Below are 16,833 nucleotides of genomic sequence, written 5' to 3' on the forward strand. Positions count from 1 at the left end.
CACCCCACCCCCTCTCCACACACACACTTCACAAAACCTGCCACTTTCCTGGGAATTGCAGCTCAGGAATTCCTGGTTAAGTAAATCTTGCCTACAACTCCACGTTCTGGGCCTCATTTCTCCACAAGGCAAGCAGGCGTGTCTTAGGGCTTGACAAAACAAAGTCACCATACAAAGGCAAATCAGCAGGTCCTGTTCTCCTGTCATCCATGAAGTCCCATTCCTCCAGGATGGCACCTTCACCACTTCACAAGTCACTTCCTAGGAGGGCTTTGAAAACCTTTCTTTTTGCAAACACAGCCTTGTGGTGATAACATTGGGAAAACTCACATGCTTTCAAACAGATATGAGAAAGGATAACGGGGTGTAGAACTGGATGCCTAATGAGTATGAACCCAGCATTTCAGTGGTATCTCCTTTTCTCCAATAACACTTTTGGAGTCTGTGATATTTGACCAAATGCTGTGTGGGTTGCTCAGGAGAAAGGCCAGTCACACCAGAAGTACAAAGAGAAGATGCTTTTTGCAGCCTTTCACTTGGATGCATTTCTGGGATTTACTCAATGGAATGCAAGAGGATGGGTTGACATCTCCCACAAAAGGTACCTGATAGTACTGTGAAGACCTTACTCCCTTGGTCAAAGGAACTGACTGTCTTCATTAAAAAGCAAGCATATTTTATGGGAAGAGAAACACATTCAAAGATTAGTCATCAACACCAGAATTTACACTAGTTTCTCACTTCGGCCTCAAAGGAACCAGAATGAGAATATGAGTACAATGATTTTAAAAAACAGAACACCGATTCAGAAACAATGGCCACTGGAATTTGGGGGAGCAGGGGACTTCCCTGAGTAACACATGTACCCTTCAACGAAATGATTCAACAGCTTCGGAAATGGAGATGAAGTAGAAACCAAGAAAAAGGCAGGCGAGATGAGAAAGGCAGTGCCATCTTCCCCTTGGCAATTTGAGGCAGCTCGTGTAGTTAATTGTACTCCTCTGAGTGTAATAATAAACCAATATGTTCTCAAGTGTCACTTTCTCACTCCCCAAGAGACTTGCCCAACTCAGCATTCTCCGGGGTGGAGGTGGGGGATGAGGGTGGAAGGGTGGTGCAAAGGAGCCAGTGAGAACACTCACAGGCAGAGGCCAAGTCCAAGACCTCCTGGACTGTAAGAATAGTATCTGGAGGGCTGTTCTGATTATCTGGAAAGCTGCCAAATGACAGCCCTGAGTGAAAAACCCAGTCAAGAGGAAATGAATTTCCATGTCGTTTGAAGGGATATTCATTACATAAGTGAACAATTTCCTGATCATGAGGTCAGTTAAACATTGTGTGAGATTGTGGAACTTTATTCCTTGGAAATTCCGATTAGTGTGGGCTGGCTTTAGCATTGTCTTAATCAAAGGGAGAAAGCCAAGGCTAATCGTTTTTTTAAGACAGGCAGTATGGTGTAGCGGGAAAAGGACCTGGGCTTTGGAGTCAGATAAGGGTTTAGTTTTGCCTCTGCACTCTCTAGCTGTGTGGCCTTGGGAGAGTCACTTCCATTCGTTACACTTTAATTTCCTCATCTGTAAAATGTAGATGATACCTGCCTCTCAGTGTGGTCATGGCAGATAGTAGGTCCTCAACAAACGGTTAACTGTGTCAAAAGCATACTGGTGACTTAAAGGGTAGTGTCAACGTCCCACCAAAATCCATGTGTCTTTGGGTAATGGGGGCAGATGACAAAGTATATTTTCTACCACAGATCTGAAATCTACATTTGCAAGGGGATATTCATTCCCAAGTCAAAATTTCTCAACATTGTTTCTAAAAGTCTGAATATTTTGAACACGTTAAATAGGCTTCTATTTATCAGATTCCATTAACAGAAGCCAGAAAAATCAGACTTAAGAAGTTGGAGAGGAGGGGGCCGGCTGAGTGGCTCAGTTGGTTAAGAGTGCGTGCTCTGAGCAATAGGGTCGCCAGTTCGACTCCCACATGGGCCAGTTAGCTGCGCCCGAGCTGAGCTGCCGCTGAGCTGCCAACGCGAGGCCGGATGGCTCAGCTGGTGAGAGCGCGTGCTCTTAACAACAAGGTTGCCAGTTTGACTCCCGCATGGGATGGTGGGATGCGCCCCCCCCAACCCCCAACTAGATTGAAAGTGGTGAGTGGACTTGGAGCTGAACTTGCACCCTCTGCAACTAAGACTGAAGGACAACAACTTGACTCGGAGCTGATGGATCCTGGAAAAACACAATGTTCCCCTTAACCAATTACCCAACACTGTTCCCCTCCCCAATTCCCCAGTAAAAATCTTAAGAAAAAAAAAAGAAAGAAAGAAGCTGGAGAGGAAAGGCGTGGTCATCATGGCTTTTTGACCTTCATCCAGATCTTTGAAAATCTGAGGTGGAAAAGAACCATGTTCAATCAGGTCACGCTGCTAGAGAAAAGTTTAGTTCAAAGGAACTGCAAACAGGGGTTAATTTCCCAAACTCATGGACAACTGGGAGATTTCAACAGCCACCTTCTCTAACTCATAGCCTAAGAGTCTCCATTGTTAGGCAGATATCGCATAGCCTCCCTTTTGCTGGCATTCCCAAGCCCTTAGTCCATTCTGTTCCTTGTGCTCCAAATTGAATAATTCGCTATATCCCTCACACCATCTGGGGTGCTCTTCACTCCCCTCCACCCAGTCTTGTGTCTTTGCTTATACTATTCCCTATACCTTGGAAACTCTCCTCATACACCCCCACCTTTCCAATCCTTACAAGTCTCCATAGCCCATTTGGAGGATCAGGTATTTGGGGAACACTTTCCTGACCTCAAGTCATGTTGCCTGCCCCTGAGGTCTCAATGCGCAGCTGAACGGAATGTGTTTGGCATGTATAAAGCACTCAAAACATTTGAACTGATTTGATTTAGAAGTGGGTTGGGGATTTCTGGTGATTCACATGACAACTTTGGGCTTGGGGATGGAGACAAGTAACAAAACACATTTCTTCTGCAGATCTGATTTTCCATTAGAAAATGAATGCTGTATTTTGCACTTCATGACTAAAGCTTTAATAAACCCAATACTATTTAAGTCCGTTCTTTCAAATTGTCTGGTTTATTAACTATGAGCCCTGACTTTAGATTAAGCAAGTCTAGTTCCTCGATGTCCTTTCTGCCTCAGGTAAATCATGAGTTAGGAACGTCCTTGTCACCAAGCACAAGTTGTTCTTTTGGGGAACTTACACTTGACTTAGCCTGCACTCACCCCCTGAAGCTTTCCTGAGCATACCTCCATGCTTCACTCTTAACACTGCACTAAAGAAAGAGGCTTTAAATTCCTAGTACAGCGCTCTGACACATGTTCTATTTGGAGATTGCCCTCGGGAACTCACCCAGAGCCCGACAGTCAAGCCTCTGCCTCTACTTGTACCCCCGGATGATATGCAATCACTGGACGTGGGAAAGCAAATCTTCCTGCTCCCTGGGGCCACAAAGGCTCTGACCTAGTCCTCTGCTAGGTGCTGATTTGCTCATCCAACAAGAACATACTGACTTCCTAACATGTGCCGGGGATTCATGTCATTGACTTGTTCTGTCTGTTCTTGGCTTTAGATAGCTCCTCTTTCTTCTCCTGAAACAAACTGTCACTACTCTTGAAACAAGAGAACAGAAGGCTGTTCACCATTTTTTTTCTCCTTTTAGTTCTCTTTCAAGATCTCATCTCTATAGACTTCTCCTGATTATATTCTGTAACTCTTACTGTTTCAAAATTGTATGCTAGGGAGCTTCCACTTGATGATATTCAGAAAGTCTGTGGTAAAGAACACCCATATTTCCCCTTTCTCCCTTGGTAGCCTAATTATTCAAATCAAAGATCAGCTAAAGAGAACACTAGGCCACTCCAGCTCACACTGATTGTCCCCATAACCTGTTGCACTTATTGTCTGAGTCCTTCATTTTCAGAGTTTAATGTCCAGGATTATATATCTCACTCACACTGTGTGTATCCAACTTTTCTATGAATCAGGCACTGTTTTAGGGTCTTGAGGGAGATGGAAATATGAACAAAACACAGTTCCCACCACTAACAGTTACTTATTGATTACATACTATATACCAAGGGCTAATAATAAGGTCTGGTATAGTGACTGGCAAAAACAGGCATGGCTGGCCCCTCCCCTCACGTAACTTATCAGTGAAAGAGGCAGACAGAGACAACGGGTGTCGTGTTCACCACTGTGTATCACACAGCACATAGTAGGTATCCAATAAATATTTGCTGAATGAAAGTAAACAGCCAACTATATAATTGTAAATTGTGAGAAGTGCTATGAATTCAACACAGCAGGAAATAGTGACGGAATAGGGTAGAGAAAAAAGGTTGCCAGGAAGGCCTGAGAAATTTGACACCTACACTAAGACCTAAAGGATGAGGAATAGCCAGCCATGCCAAAACTGGAGATACGAGCATTATAGGAGAGGGAACAGTACGGATAGACTGTGCAGTTAAATCAGAGCTTGACATGTTTCAGTGGGAAAACCAGTGAGCAAGGGGGAAAGTGGGGTATGATGAAGTTACAAGAACCAAAGGAGAAGTAGTAGGCAGGGGTCTTGGAGGATATTGTAAGTAGTATTGATTTTATTCTAAGTGCAATGAGAAGCCATTGAAGGGCTTTAAGCAAGGAGTCACGTGATCTGACATATTTTTTTTAAATCACTGGCTGGAGTGGTAAGACAATTGTGGGAACAAGAATGAAAGCAAGGACAGGATACCAGTTAGGAGTTGCAGTTATCTAGAAGAGATGATGATGGTTTGGACTTAGGTAGCTATGGTAAAAGTGAGTGAAATTGATAGACTTTGGAGGTAGCATTGAGAGACTTTCTGACAGACTGGATGTGGGGGGACAAGAGGAAAATTAAAGAGGAGTTCCAGGTTTCTAGCTTATGCGACTGTGTGGGTGGAGGTGCCTTTTTTTTAAATGAGGAAAACTGAGGGAAGGAACAGTCCTGGGGTGTATGTCACTGTTTATTTTGAACATGTTTTATTTCAAATGCCTGTGAGGCATGTAAGTGCAAAAGTCAAGCAGGCAGCTGAGTATTCAATTGGAGCTTTCTAATAGGGAAGACAGGACAGGAAAGTTTGTGCTTAAGTGCCTTATAAGTGACACAAAACTTACATGCTCAAAGAAAATGTCACGTCTGGCTGGGTTATTCAGAGGAATTTTCAGGGAAACAAGTTGACATTTGAGCCAAAGGAAAGATGATAAGGGAGAACGTTTGAGGGAGAGGGAATGGAGTAGCAAAGGTAGAGATGGTGAAAATCTCAAGGAAGTTTCAGAAATTAGTTCATTTTGGATGGATATGGTTTGTGTTTGAAATATGGGAAGATGAGTCTTGAGAGCAAGGTTGAAGCCAGATGGGAATTTGTATTGCACTCGGTTGATAATGGGAACACTAGCAAGTCTTTGAGCCGAGGCATAACCTGGTGAGATCATTAAAAGCAGTTTAGTGATAGTGAATATGATGGACTGAAGGAATGAGAACAGGACACAACGGAGGCCAGTTAAGAATTTATTTCAATTACCAAGGTATGAGGTAATAACAACCTAAATATTGATTGTGGAAGTGGAAAGTTAAAGGGAAAATATGAGAGACATTTGAAAGGAGAAGTATGATTATGTTAAGCTAACAGGATAGCCAGGAGGGAGAACCCACTTTTTCTTCTGAATGTCTTTTGCCTCCACACTTGGTCATAAGCTCTGGTAAAGCTGGTTGACACTTTTCAATCTCTCCACTGTGGCATGTAACATTAGTTAAAGGGATCTCATCTGGTATGGTTTCATAGGTAACAAAAGCAGCTCTAGTGCTGTAGTAAATGGATGCGCACAGGTTAACTGTTGCTGGAAGAAACAATATGGGGTTGGAACTAGGAAATGAGCTGAGAATAAGCACTGGTAAAGATGAGTTACAATTTTCTGCCTTTCTCTTTTTTTTTCTTTAAAGTTGTTTATTGGGGAATTGGGGGGATGGGTACAGACAAGTTGCTGTACTTTTGTTCTTCAGTCTAGTTGTGAAGGACGTTGCTTCACTGGCCCAAGTTGGCACCATCATTGCACTCTTCCCAGGCAAGGCAGATCAGTCGCCAGATTCTGGATGGCCGCTTACTGCGGCTGCTGGCTACACACGGTAGCCCATGGCAACGCACTGCAGCCTAGGCTGCAGCCTATGCCGTCGCCAGTGACTGATGTCAGCCCAGATCCAGGTTGAGCTGTTGTTCAGCATTTTAGCTGTAGAGGGCAGTGTCACTGGCCCTCATATGTGGGATCCGAACCGGGGCCCTCTGGCGTCCCAAGCCAATTCTTAACCAACGCGCCACTCGGCCGGCCCTGCCTTTCTTTTTAAAGCCTATACTCCTTCTCACTCTGCCCCTTGTTCACCCACACCCTTCTCTCTCTCTCTCTCTCTCTCTCTCACACACACACACACACACACACACACACACACACACACATACACACACAGTGAACCTTCAATACTCTGAATTTTTCCCTACAACCACCTTCTCATCTATATTGTCCATATCTGTGCAAAGCCCCACCATTTCACAGCCCCCATCTGAACAAGTATCACTGAGGGGATGGAGGAATATATTTCCTCCCTTCTCTGAGCAATATTTAGACAACTGGGGCCCTTGTTGTCACAGCCCAAATGTCTGACACAAGAAATAAACACAAGGCAGACTAGAGCTACAGTGAGGTGAAGGTAAGGGGGCAGGGAACACCTTTAAGTAACTATTCCAGTGGTGAAGCCTGGCTCTGGTCTCCCCCATTCCTTGCAGTCTCACTGGAATATCTATCATGGGTCTCCTTTCAAAGGAAGTAAAATAAGTTTGGGAGAGTCTTCTGAAGTAACTCTGCAGAGGAGAAATAGCAAGCACCTCCAAAACATTTCCCTGGACTAGCTAATCCTTTCGCAATTGCCTGATACCACCTCCCTTTTATTATTTCTCCTTTACTTTATGTTTTTCACTGTCACTATGGTTTTACACGTTCAGTGCTCAACATCTTTTGAAGAGTACCTTGAACTGTTTGGAGCATGTGCTATATAAATACAATAAAGCAATGAAGAAACAAAATATCTACTTTACAAGAGTGTAAGTTTTACTGTTTCTGATAATATGAGAACTACCCCTCACTCAGCACTAGCCTGAAGAGTAGGTAGGTGGTGAATTCTGAGGGATATCAAATACATCTCCCTGCTCTAAAATAGCTCCCCTACTACCTGAAATCCCAGTTTGGAGATACATATCTTTTGAATTTGAGCCTTGAAGATTTCTTTTTCAAGAATTCCTTATTAAAATGCAAACACTACAGAGGGAGGTGGGTAGATGGGTCACTGACTGAATCCTGGTTTCCTTTACATTAACCCATTATTCCTACCAAACACATTTTTCACATTCCAGCTTTTCCCATGCCTTGTTCTTCCAGAGGTAATGCTAAATGTAAATTATAAACATAAAATTAACATATTTTCACATACACTCTCGTTTCATATCTAAATCCAAGCCTACTCATTCTTTTTAAAAAACCATTTATTTTTTCCAACATAAGAATAACAACAGGTTTATTATAGAAAACTTGAAAAAGGCAGGAAGGCAGCAAGAAGAAAAAAATATCAACCATACTTCTACCACCTAAGAACAACTACTGTTAAGTGTGGTCATGCTTGTTCTTTTAACAAACCTTAGTTTAGGTCCCATTTCTGATGTGATGCTCTCCTCGAACTTCCTCCCCCAGAACTTCCCCATCATGTTTGCACAAGTCACTTAGCTCAGTGTGTCTTGTGTTTCCAACTAAATTGTTAGATCCTTGGTGGCTGAAACCATAAACTATACTTCTTAATTTATCCTCAAACACCTAGTACATTGGACCCAATATTTGCTGACTGATTTAACCTAAATGAATACAAACCATTTCAGAAAGGATATAAAATAGGCCAAATATCTAAGTCATGAAAATTAAAGCTCTCAAGGTCACCTGGTTTGGTGATTATTGCTTTCCTGGGCCTGAAACTCTTGGAAACCTACTGAACTAGCCTCTTTCTTCACACCAAACTGAGTAAGAAGCAGACTGATTAAGAGCTAGGATTTACTCAAAGATTCTCTATATAAGGCATAAAGGTGAGAGAGAGCGAGAACAAGAGAGAGAAATGGGGGAGGGAGGGAGGAAAGGAGAGAAAAGAGAAAAGAAGGGTAGAGGAGGGCATGTAGATTATATAGTCTAGTGCTCAATCCAGTATGTGATTTGCCTCCAGCACCGTATACAGGATCCCATCCACTTGTTCTGAGTCAAACCCGATCTCACGAAGCTCCAAGTGAGGGAGGACAGAAGTAAGGAGATAGCTGACGTGGACACGCAGCCGCGTAAGCTTTGCCAAAGCCCTGTATGATGGAGTGAGGGGGCAGGAGAAGAGATGACGAAGTCATTAGCCAACAGACAAACATGAATCTCCTTAAAAATGGGCCTATTTCTCAACAATAATGTTGCCATTAGCTACAAAGAAAGAAGAAAGTGCAATACCACCAAGCACAGGGAGGCTGGCTGCAGCTCTCTAAGTAATTCCTCAAACCTTGGTGGCCTATGAATTGAATAAGGCTTCCTCCCTTATCTGTGACCAGTAACTGGGGTCCTAACGGATGCTTCCCATTAGCACTCACAAGCTGGTAACTAAACCCTAGGAATTAACCTTTCTAGGTCATCTCCCTCTGGGGTCCGGTAGGAGACCTGAGCCTTCTGCAGCACTTCCAGGTGCATCTCTGTCTCCTTCAGTTTCTCTTTTAGTTCTTGCTTTTCCTCTTTGGTTCTTTCCAGCTCAGCTTTCAGAATCTGGAATTCAGCTTGGCGATAGCCCATGTGTTTCTTGCTCCAATACAAGCCTTCCGTCTCCTGGGTACTGTAGGTCACCAATTCATGCTGGACTTTCTTGAATTCAGAATGCCAGTGATTCCTCTCCTGTTCCAGCTCCTCCACCTGCAGTCCAAGAAATAGAAATTCAATGACCCCACATGCTACAAGAGTGCAAGAAATTGTCCCTAGTTTCACAGTGATGCCTCTGCACATACTCCTCTGTTTATGGACCTTTTCAATCCCCAAATGTGGGTGGGAAGCCCATTAGGGTGCACCCAATTGACATATACCACAGAATGATTCAATGGCTTATTGTGTTTAAAGGCCTCAGGACAGGAAATCATCACAGTTCCAACACCCTGGTCCCTTGGTTACAAGGATCTCTTATTCCTAGTGGTAAGTAGCAGCCCTAACCTTTTGCTGGAATAAATTCCTTTCAGCCAGAACACGTTCCAATTTTTCTGTGGTTCTTTTCAGCTCTTCCAGCTCTCTCTGGTTCTTCATCTTTGGCGTATTACGACCTCCACTCTCCTCAGAGCCTCTTCCTTTCTCCCCAGTGGCTGCAGCAGGGGTTGCAGCAGAGGCTGCAGAAGAAGGCACTGGGTTCCAGGGTTCAACTGCTTTTCTTCTCTCAACAAGCTCCTCTCGGTTAAAAGGAATCAGCTGGATGGGAGCTCCCGAATCTCGAATACCTTTTGCAACACCAACAATAGCTACAAAAGGTCCCTTGTTTACTTCTTCCTTGTTTATGTTTCTGATGCTTCTGTTAGATTCTTCTGCTACCAATCTTGGCATCTGATCTAATTCTTCAGGGAGCAGGGACCCCTGGTGTTGGTCTTGGGCTCCTGAATACAGAACTGAAACCTCCCTACTTTGACTGGTATTCTTGCTTGCTTCTGGGTATTCTGGGGAAAGGTATGGCGGTGTGCTTCTCTCAGAACTGGATTTATCGTGGCTGTTTTCCCCTTCTGGGTAAGCAACAGCTGCCTCTACCCTCCTGTAAGACCCAGGCATGGAATAATCTAGAGGAGGTGTTGTCATCCCATTCTGGAGCCTTCTTCGTTTCTCCACAGGTTCCTCACTTAGGATCCATTTGTACTTACTGTAAGAAGAAGAGGAAATTCAATTTTAAGCTGTCAAAATATAGGCTAAGTGTATTCTTATCCTATGGAGCCCCTCTTCAAATTCCCCATATTAAAACTTACTCTAGCTGTTATCCACAGCTCATCAGGTTAACAATAAAACTTTACCCCCAAACTCCAACCCCTTCACTTATGCAATTTGCTGAGATAGCAATTGGTCTCAAGGTAGAGATGAAACTAAAAGGTTTAAAGTTTCAGCATCTGTATAAACTAGGACCAGGTTGACCTCGGTAAGAATTCTGAAAATAGGATTGAAATCAGCCTGACTTAGAAGTTTCTAAAATGCAAGCAAAGGGAGAAAAACAAAAGAAAATACACATGCAAAATCCCCTAATACAAGAAGAAAAAAAAAAGGCCACAAAAAGCCGACTGGAGTATGTGGGGGAGAACAGAGCCAGCTCGTTAATTTTAAAGTGTCACAAAAACCTTCCACTACCAAAGACTTACGCACATTTTTTTATATTGCAACGAACACCATACAATTTGCCAGCCAACAGGATTGTGGCTATTGCCCATTATTCACTTGTAAAAGTTAATTAAAACACAGGGCCCTGCTCATAAACAAAGAAACCGAAAGAGGCAATTGAAGTCATTTCCCCCTTATGGCAAAAGAACTCCCCTCTGTTGGGGTAAACAGGCACGCCTTCAGTTTTTCAGGAAAGCCCTGGATGGTGACCTCAATCACGTTCCACCTCTGGCTGCTACTGTGTTTCCCCCAAAATAAGATCAGATCTTATATAAAATTTTGCTCCAACAATCTACATTTATTCGTTTATTCATGTACAAAAATTTACATTTATTCAGTCACGTCTGGCTGACCATCTTAACTGGGGCTTATGTTTAGGGTAGGGCTTATATTACGAGCATCCTGAAAAAATCATGCTAGGGCTTATTTTCCAGTTAGGTCTTATTATCGGGGAAACACAGTATATGCACAAAAAATTGAAGGAACAAACAAAACAACCAGCGCCAGTGAAATCCATAGGCAATTTTATATCATGAGGCAGGACAGGAGCCATTTTAATCCTTATAAGTATTCTGCGGTCTCCGTAGAAAACCAAGAAATTTCAAGGTAAAAATCATCTTTCAAATTTTCAATGGGAAAGAGTCAGGCTTGTTATTAGACAACTTACAGTATTTCAAGGCTGCCTGCCTTTATTCCTCTGCAATTTCTGAGAACATCTGTAAGACATCTCAAAACCGTAGCTTCTTAAAATGCCCTGAATATTCTTCAAAACTAGTGTTCACCCAGAAATAAAACTAGTCTGCCATCTAAACAGATCTTGTGTCATCCTTAGGGGAAAGCAAAAGGACTTAGGAGCTATGTAAGAACAAATGTACCCATCTTTAAACACGTGTAAGGGCCACTGCAGATGGTCCATTTAGCTGTGGCACTGAGGAAGATAGTAAATCAGTTTGAACATAAAGAAAGGGTAAATGATACTAGACAGCAACAACTGTCTTCAAAGTTTTATGAAAAGCAATGAATGCCAAATTATCTGTCTTCTCTTCATTTTCCCACCTCTAAGGGTCTGTCCTTAATTCTCTTCTCTCCCTACACTTCTTTTTCATTGGTAATCTCATGCAACGTCTTGGCTATAACCTCTGGGGAGTAATTTCCAAGTCATTCCCTCAGCCCTGATCCCCAGTACTGAATTTTCAACTGCCTGTCACACGTTTCTTCCTGGAAGTCCCACTGGTATCACCCTCAGTATGTATAAAACTCTGCTTGCATTCTTTTTACCTTCAAACTTATCTCCCTCTCCTTTTTCCTATTTGTGCTATTGACACCGCTAAACTCTCAGTGATTTTATATAGTTCTACCACCATCAATACTCAAGTTCAAGCTCTCATCACCTCTCCTGGACTATTGCAGTGGCTTCCTCGTCTTCCCTTCTCTCACATCCGATCACCCACTGCCAAGTTAATCTTCCTAAGGCACTGCTCTAATTATATCTCTCCCCTATTTGAAATCTTTATTTATTGCCCCTGCCCATGTCTAAGTCCAGCTCATATGGTACTTCTTAATTACTATAGCACTTTAGCCTTCTCTTATAATATGTATCACTTGCCACCATGTGTATCTGTGTGTGCAAGTGTGCATACGTGTGTTTCACAGGTTCCAAACTCAAGTATGAGCTCCTTGACAGAGGGGATCTTAGCTAACTGTGCTTAGGGATGAGTGAACAAAAACTTTTCTCATTAAGAGCCAATCAAAAAGATACTATCATGTGAATGAGAGAAAAATAAGTGGATTTTATTTAATGGGTCTATAAATACTAGTTTTCTAAGTAAAGGTCTGGTTCTTCCCTCTAGGAATCGATTCTTATTCCAGATCTGTATTCATTAATTCAGTCAAGATTCATTTAGAGTTTACATACCAGGCATTCTTTTCCAACTACATAGTTTCTACTCATTTTCTCTTCTTTTTATTATATCCCTCCATTGTTTGTCTGCAGAGAAACCAGCTGATATTTTAGTAGGGATTTAATTGAATCTGTAGCTCCAATTTGGGGGAGGATCTCAACAGCATTCAATCTTTTGATCCACAAATATGAAATGCCTTTCCATTTATTTATTTAGGTATTCTTCAATCTCTTTCAACAATATTTTGTAGTTTTTAGGACACAGTCTTGCTTACTTGCACTTCTGTTATATTTATTCCTAAATATTTTTTCAAGCTACCGCAAATGGAAATTGTTTTCTTAGTTTTTGTTCTTCTTTGCAAAGAGACAACCTTTGATTTCACTGATCTTCTCTATTGTTTTTGTTCTCTATTTCATTTCCATTCTGATCTTTATTTCCTTCTTTCTGCTTGATTTGTGTTTAGCTTGCTCTTGTTTTTGTATTTCTTAAGGTGTGAGTTTAGGTTATTAGACTGAGATCTTCCTTCAATTGTAATATAAGCATTTACAAATATAATTTTCCCTCTGAGTACTTCTTCAGCTTTATCACTTAAGTTTTGGTATATTTTCTTTTCATTTTCATCTTCCAAGACATTTTCTAACTGCCCCTGTAATTTCTTCTTTTATTCATTTGTTCTTTTGGAGTATGTTATTAATTTCCACATATTTGCATTTCTCAAATTTTCTGTTGATTTCTAATTTAATTCCATTATGGTTGGAGAACATCCTTTGTATGATAGCAATCATTTTGAATTTTGTGAGGTTTGTTTTATAGTCTAATATAGAATATTCCATGTGCCCTGGAGAGAAATATGCATTATGCTGCTTGGGGGTGAAGTATTCTGTATATGTCTGTCAGGTTCAGTTGGTTTATAGTTGGTTTATAGCATTGTTCAACTCTTCTATTTCCTTGTTGATTTTCTATTTGCTGGTTCTCTACCCATTATTAAAAATGGGGCACTGACATCTCCAATTATTATTTTTAAATTGTCTGTTTTTCCATTCAATTCTGTTTGCTTTTGCTTCGTGTGTTTTGGGAGCTTTATCCATACATAGGTGTAATTTTTATATCTTCCTGAAAGACTTTATCATTATGAAAAAATTCCTTTTTATGTTTAGTAGTACTTTTAGTTTAAAGTGAATTTTGTCTGACATTAGTATAACCATTCAAGCTCCTATGGTTGCTGTTTGCATGGTATATTTACTTTTCCATCCATTTATTTTCAACCTATTTGTATCTTTAAATCTAGAGTATGTCCCCTATAGACAGTATATTAGAATATTAAAAAAAATGCAACCTGATAATCTGTCTTTTGATTGGAGTGTTTAATCTAGTCACATTTAATGTTATTATTGATATGACAGAATTTACATCTGCTATCTAGCTTTCTGTTTCCTGTGTCATGTTTATTTCTTTGTTTCTTCTCCAACTGTTCCTCTTTTCATGTTGTATGGATGTTTTCTAGTTTAACATTTACAACTCTGACAATACATTGCTATAATTATTACGTTCTATAATTTTATGTCTTTTGAGGAAGCTGAGTGAACCTTATTTTTCCATTTTAAATTTTCTTTATTTCTACCTGTAGATCTGAGTTACCATCTGGTGTTATGTGCTTATATAGCTTTACTCCAACTCAGCTCATTTGTGCTGTTACTGTGAAACATTTTACATGTGCAGATGAGCCAAATGATAAAACTGCATACATATAGGAAATTATATACGAATATATACAGTTTTATGCAATAATTTTTTGATTAAATTTATTGGAAGTCACATTGGTTACTAAAATTTTGTAGGTTTCAAGTGTACATCTCTATAATACATCATTATATATTGCACTATGTGTTCACCACCCAGAGTCAGCTCTCCTTTAAATCAGTTAAGAATAGAAAAAGGACAAAAATATGCCATTGATTGTCTTTTATAATTAATTACAGTTACCACTGCCAGTACTCACTGTTTGTCATGTGATTTTGAATTACTATCTGGTGCCAGCCTAAAAAACTCCCTTTTGCATTTCTTTTTTTTTTTCAAGATTTTATTGGGGAATTGGGGAAGGGGAACAGCCAAGATATTGTCCTTCAATCTTAGTTGTGGAGGGCACAGGTAGCTCAGCTCCAAGTCCAGTCGCCATCAGGTTGCCCGTTGGCAGCTTGCGGCCGCTCAGCTCAAGGTGCCGTGATCATTTTTTTTTTCTGTGTTCAATTTTAGTTGCGGGTAGGCTACGCCCACCATCCCATGCGGGAGTCAAACCAGAAACCTTGTTGTTAGGAGCAAGTGCTCTCACCAGCGGAACCATCCTGCCACCTGTTGGCCGCTCGGGCGCAGCTCACTGGCCCATGTGGGAATTGAACCAGCACCCCTGTTGCTCAGAGCTCACACTCTTAACCGAGTCACTCGGTCGGCCCCATCTTGTAAGGCATTCTTGTCAGAAACAAATTCCATCTGCTTTTATTTATTTGGGAATGTATTTTATTTCACCTTCATTTTCTGAAAATAGTTTTACTTGATTTAAGATTCTTGGTTGACAGTCTTTCTTCCAGTACTTTGAGTATGTCATCCCACTGCCTTCTGGTCTGCATTGTTTCTGATGAGAAGTCAGCTATTAATTCTTATTAGGGCTCTCTTGTATATGATGTTTTGTTTTGTTTTTGTCTTTCTGCCTTTGAGATTTTCTCTTTGCCTTTGGCTTTCAACATTTTTTCTATGCTATGTCTGGCTGTGAATCTCTTTGCATTTATCCTATTTTGAGGTTGTTGAGCTTCTTGGATGTGTAGATTAATGTTTTTTAATCAAATCTGGGAGTTTTCAGCTATTATTTCTTTGAATATGTTTCTATTCCATTTCCCTCCTCTCTTCTCTTTTTTTTTGTACTCCTATTTTGCATATGTTGGTGCATTTAATGGTGTCCCATATTTCTCTGAGGCTCTGATCATTTTTTTGCATTCGTTTTTCTCTCTGTTCTTAGCATGATCGATAATTGATATATCTCCAAGTTAGCTGGTTCTTTCTTCAGCCAACTTTAAGGTATTGTTGAATTCTTTTAGTGAAATTTTCATGTCAGTTATTGCATTTTTCACCTCCAGAATTTCCACTTCGTTCTTTTTAAAAATAATTTTGTCCCTTTACTGATATTCTGCACGTGATGAGACATGGTCTCACTTCATCTTTTGAACATATTTACAAGGGCTGTTTTGAAGTTTTTGTCTGCTAAATCCAACATCTGGGTCTCTTCAAGAGCAGTTTCAATTGTCTATTTTTGTTTTTGTCTCTATGTACAAGACACACTTTCCAGTTTCTTTGAATGTCTCATAATTTTTGTTCTTTTGAATATTTTAGATAATATAGTATAGCAATTCTGGACACTGATCCCACTTCCCTGAAGGGTTGATATTGTTTGGTTGTTTATTTAGTGACTTGGCTGAATTGACTCCATGAGATCTATTTCTCCCTCAGTATGCAGCCTCTGATGTTCCTGCTCACATTTTTCTTCCTTTTTATCTTTTACCTGGAAGCCTAGAAGTCATGCCTGGGTCAGTCTAGGCCACTTATTGGCCAAAGCTTGTGCCTAAACCCTGTTAGATAGTTAGATTTTTAGCCTTTACCACTGGATGTATGTGTGGCTTAGAGGCTGCCATCACAGTTCAAGGAATGTATGCTTCTGCCCCACATTCATCTAGGTAGCAGTAGCTTGGATTTTCCCTCTCCAGTCACCTTTGAGAGGGCATAGCCTTCAGTACGCACACAGTCTTTCAGACCACCTGGGATATGTGTCATTTTATTTTTAAGCCTGGCTTACTAGGAGTTGCCCCTGGGTCAGAGCAGCTTATTGTTCAGCCAGTGGTTGGTTAGCAGTTGTACTTAAGCCCCTAGTGCCACTGAGGTACATGCCCCTTTATTTTTTTGATCTGTGTGAGGCTTGGAGACTGCTTTCAAGTCCACCTTATAGCCTAGTGTGATTGCTCCAGAGGGAGCACAGCCTTGTGCTTATGCACAGCCTTCTTAACCTCCAGGGTTGACCATGAACCCAAGAGAGATCTTGACTATCTTTTTCCCTGGTTCTCTCTGCTACCAAACATCCGATTACTTGGATATTTTGCCTGTTGTAAACTTGTATTATGGAGCTATACGTGCCCCCTTAATTGTTCTCCCCCAAGATTTCTTCTTCTTTAAGGCCTGCCTCTCTCCCTAAGCAGAACCACTGTGCCACTGTGCAAGAGATAGAGGCAGGGACAGTGGCCATCTTCTCCAAGAGTGAAACCTTATTATTTTTTTAATCAATAGGTGCTAGGATGGTTTTTAGCTTGCTCCTTCTTGGATGAACCTCTGCCCTATAAGAAAGCTGGGGCTGGAGCAATAGGGGCCCAGGATTGTCAGCATGCTGTCCCTAAATG

General features: G+C 41.2%; 1 protein-coding gene across 3 annotated transcripts in view; it reads right to left on the reverse strand.

Annotated features, from left to right (window-relative positions):
* Window positions 1–7,555: 7,555 nt before the first annotated feature.
* Window positions 7,556–16,833, reverse strand: part of MORC4 (MORC family CW-type zinc finger 4) — a 52,725-nt gene continuing 43,447 nt past the window's right edge. For 2 of the 3 annotated variants that reach the window (XM_019661478.1, XM_019661480.1), the window contains 3 exons: window positions 9,303–9,990; window positions 8,728–9,011; window positions 7,556–8,422 (listed from right to left, as the gene is read on the reverse strand). In XM_019661478.1, the coding sequence (XP_019517023.1) occupies window positions 8,269–8,422; window positions 8,728–9,011; window positions 9,303–9,990 (1,126 nt within the window). In that variant the 3' untranslated portion in view covers window positions 7,556–8,268. The remainder of the gene's footprint in view (window positions 8,423–8,727; window positions 9,012–9,302; window positions 9,991–16,833) is intronic. The other variant, XM_019661479.1, reaches the window with a different exon arrangement.

Source organism: Hipposideros armiger, unplaced genomic scaffold (assembly GCF_001890085.2).
Source record: "Hipposideros armiger isolate ML-2016 unplaced genomic scaffold, ASM189008v1 scaffold_350, whole genome shotgun sequence".
Classification (NCBI taxonomy): domain Eukaryota; kingdom Metazoa; phylum Chordata; class Mammalia; order Chiroptera; family Hipposideridae; genus Hipposideros; species Hipposideros armiger.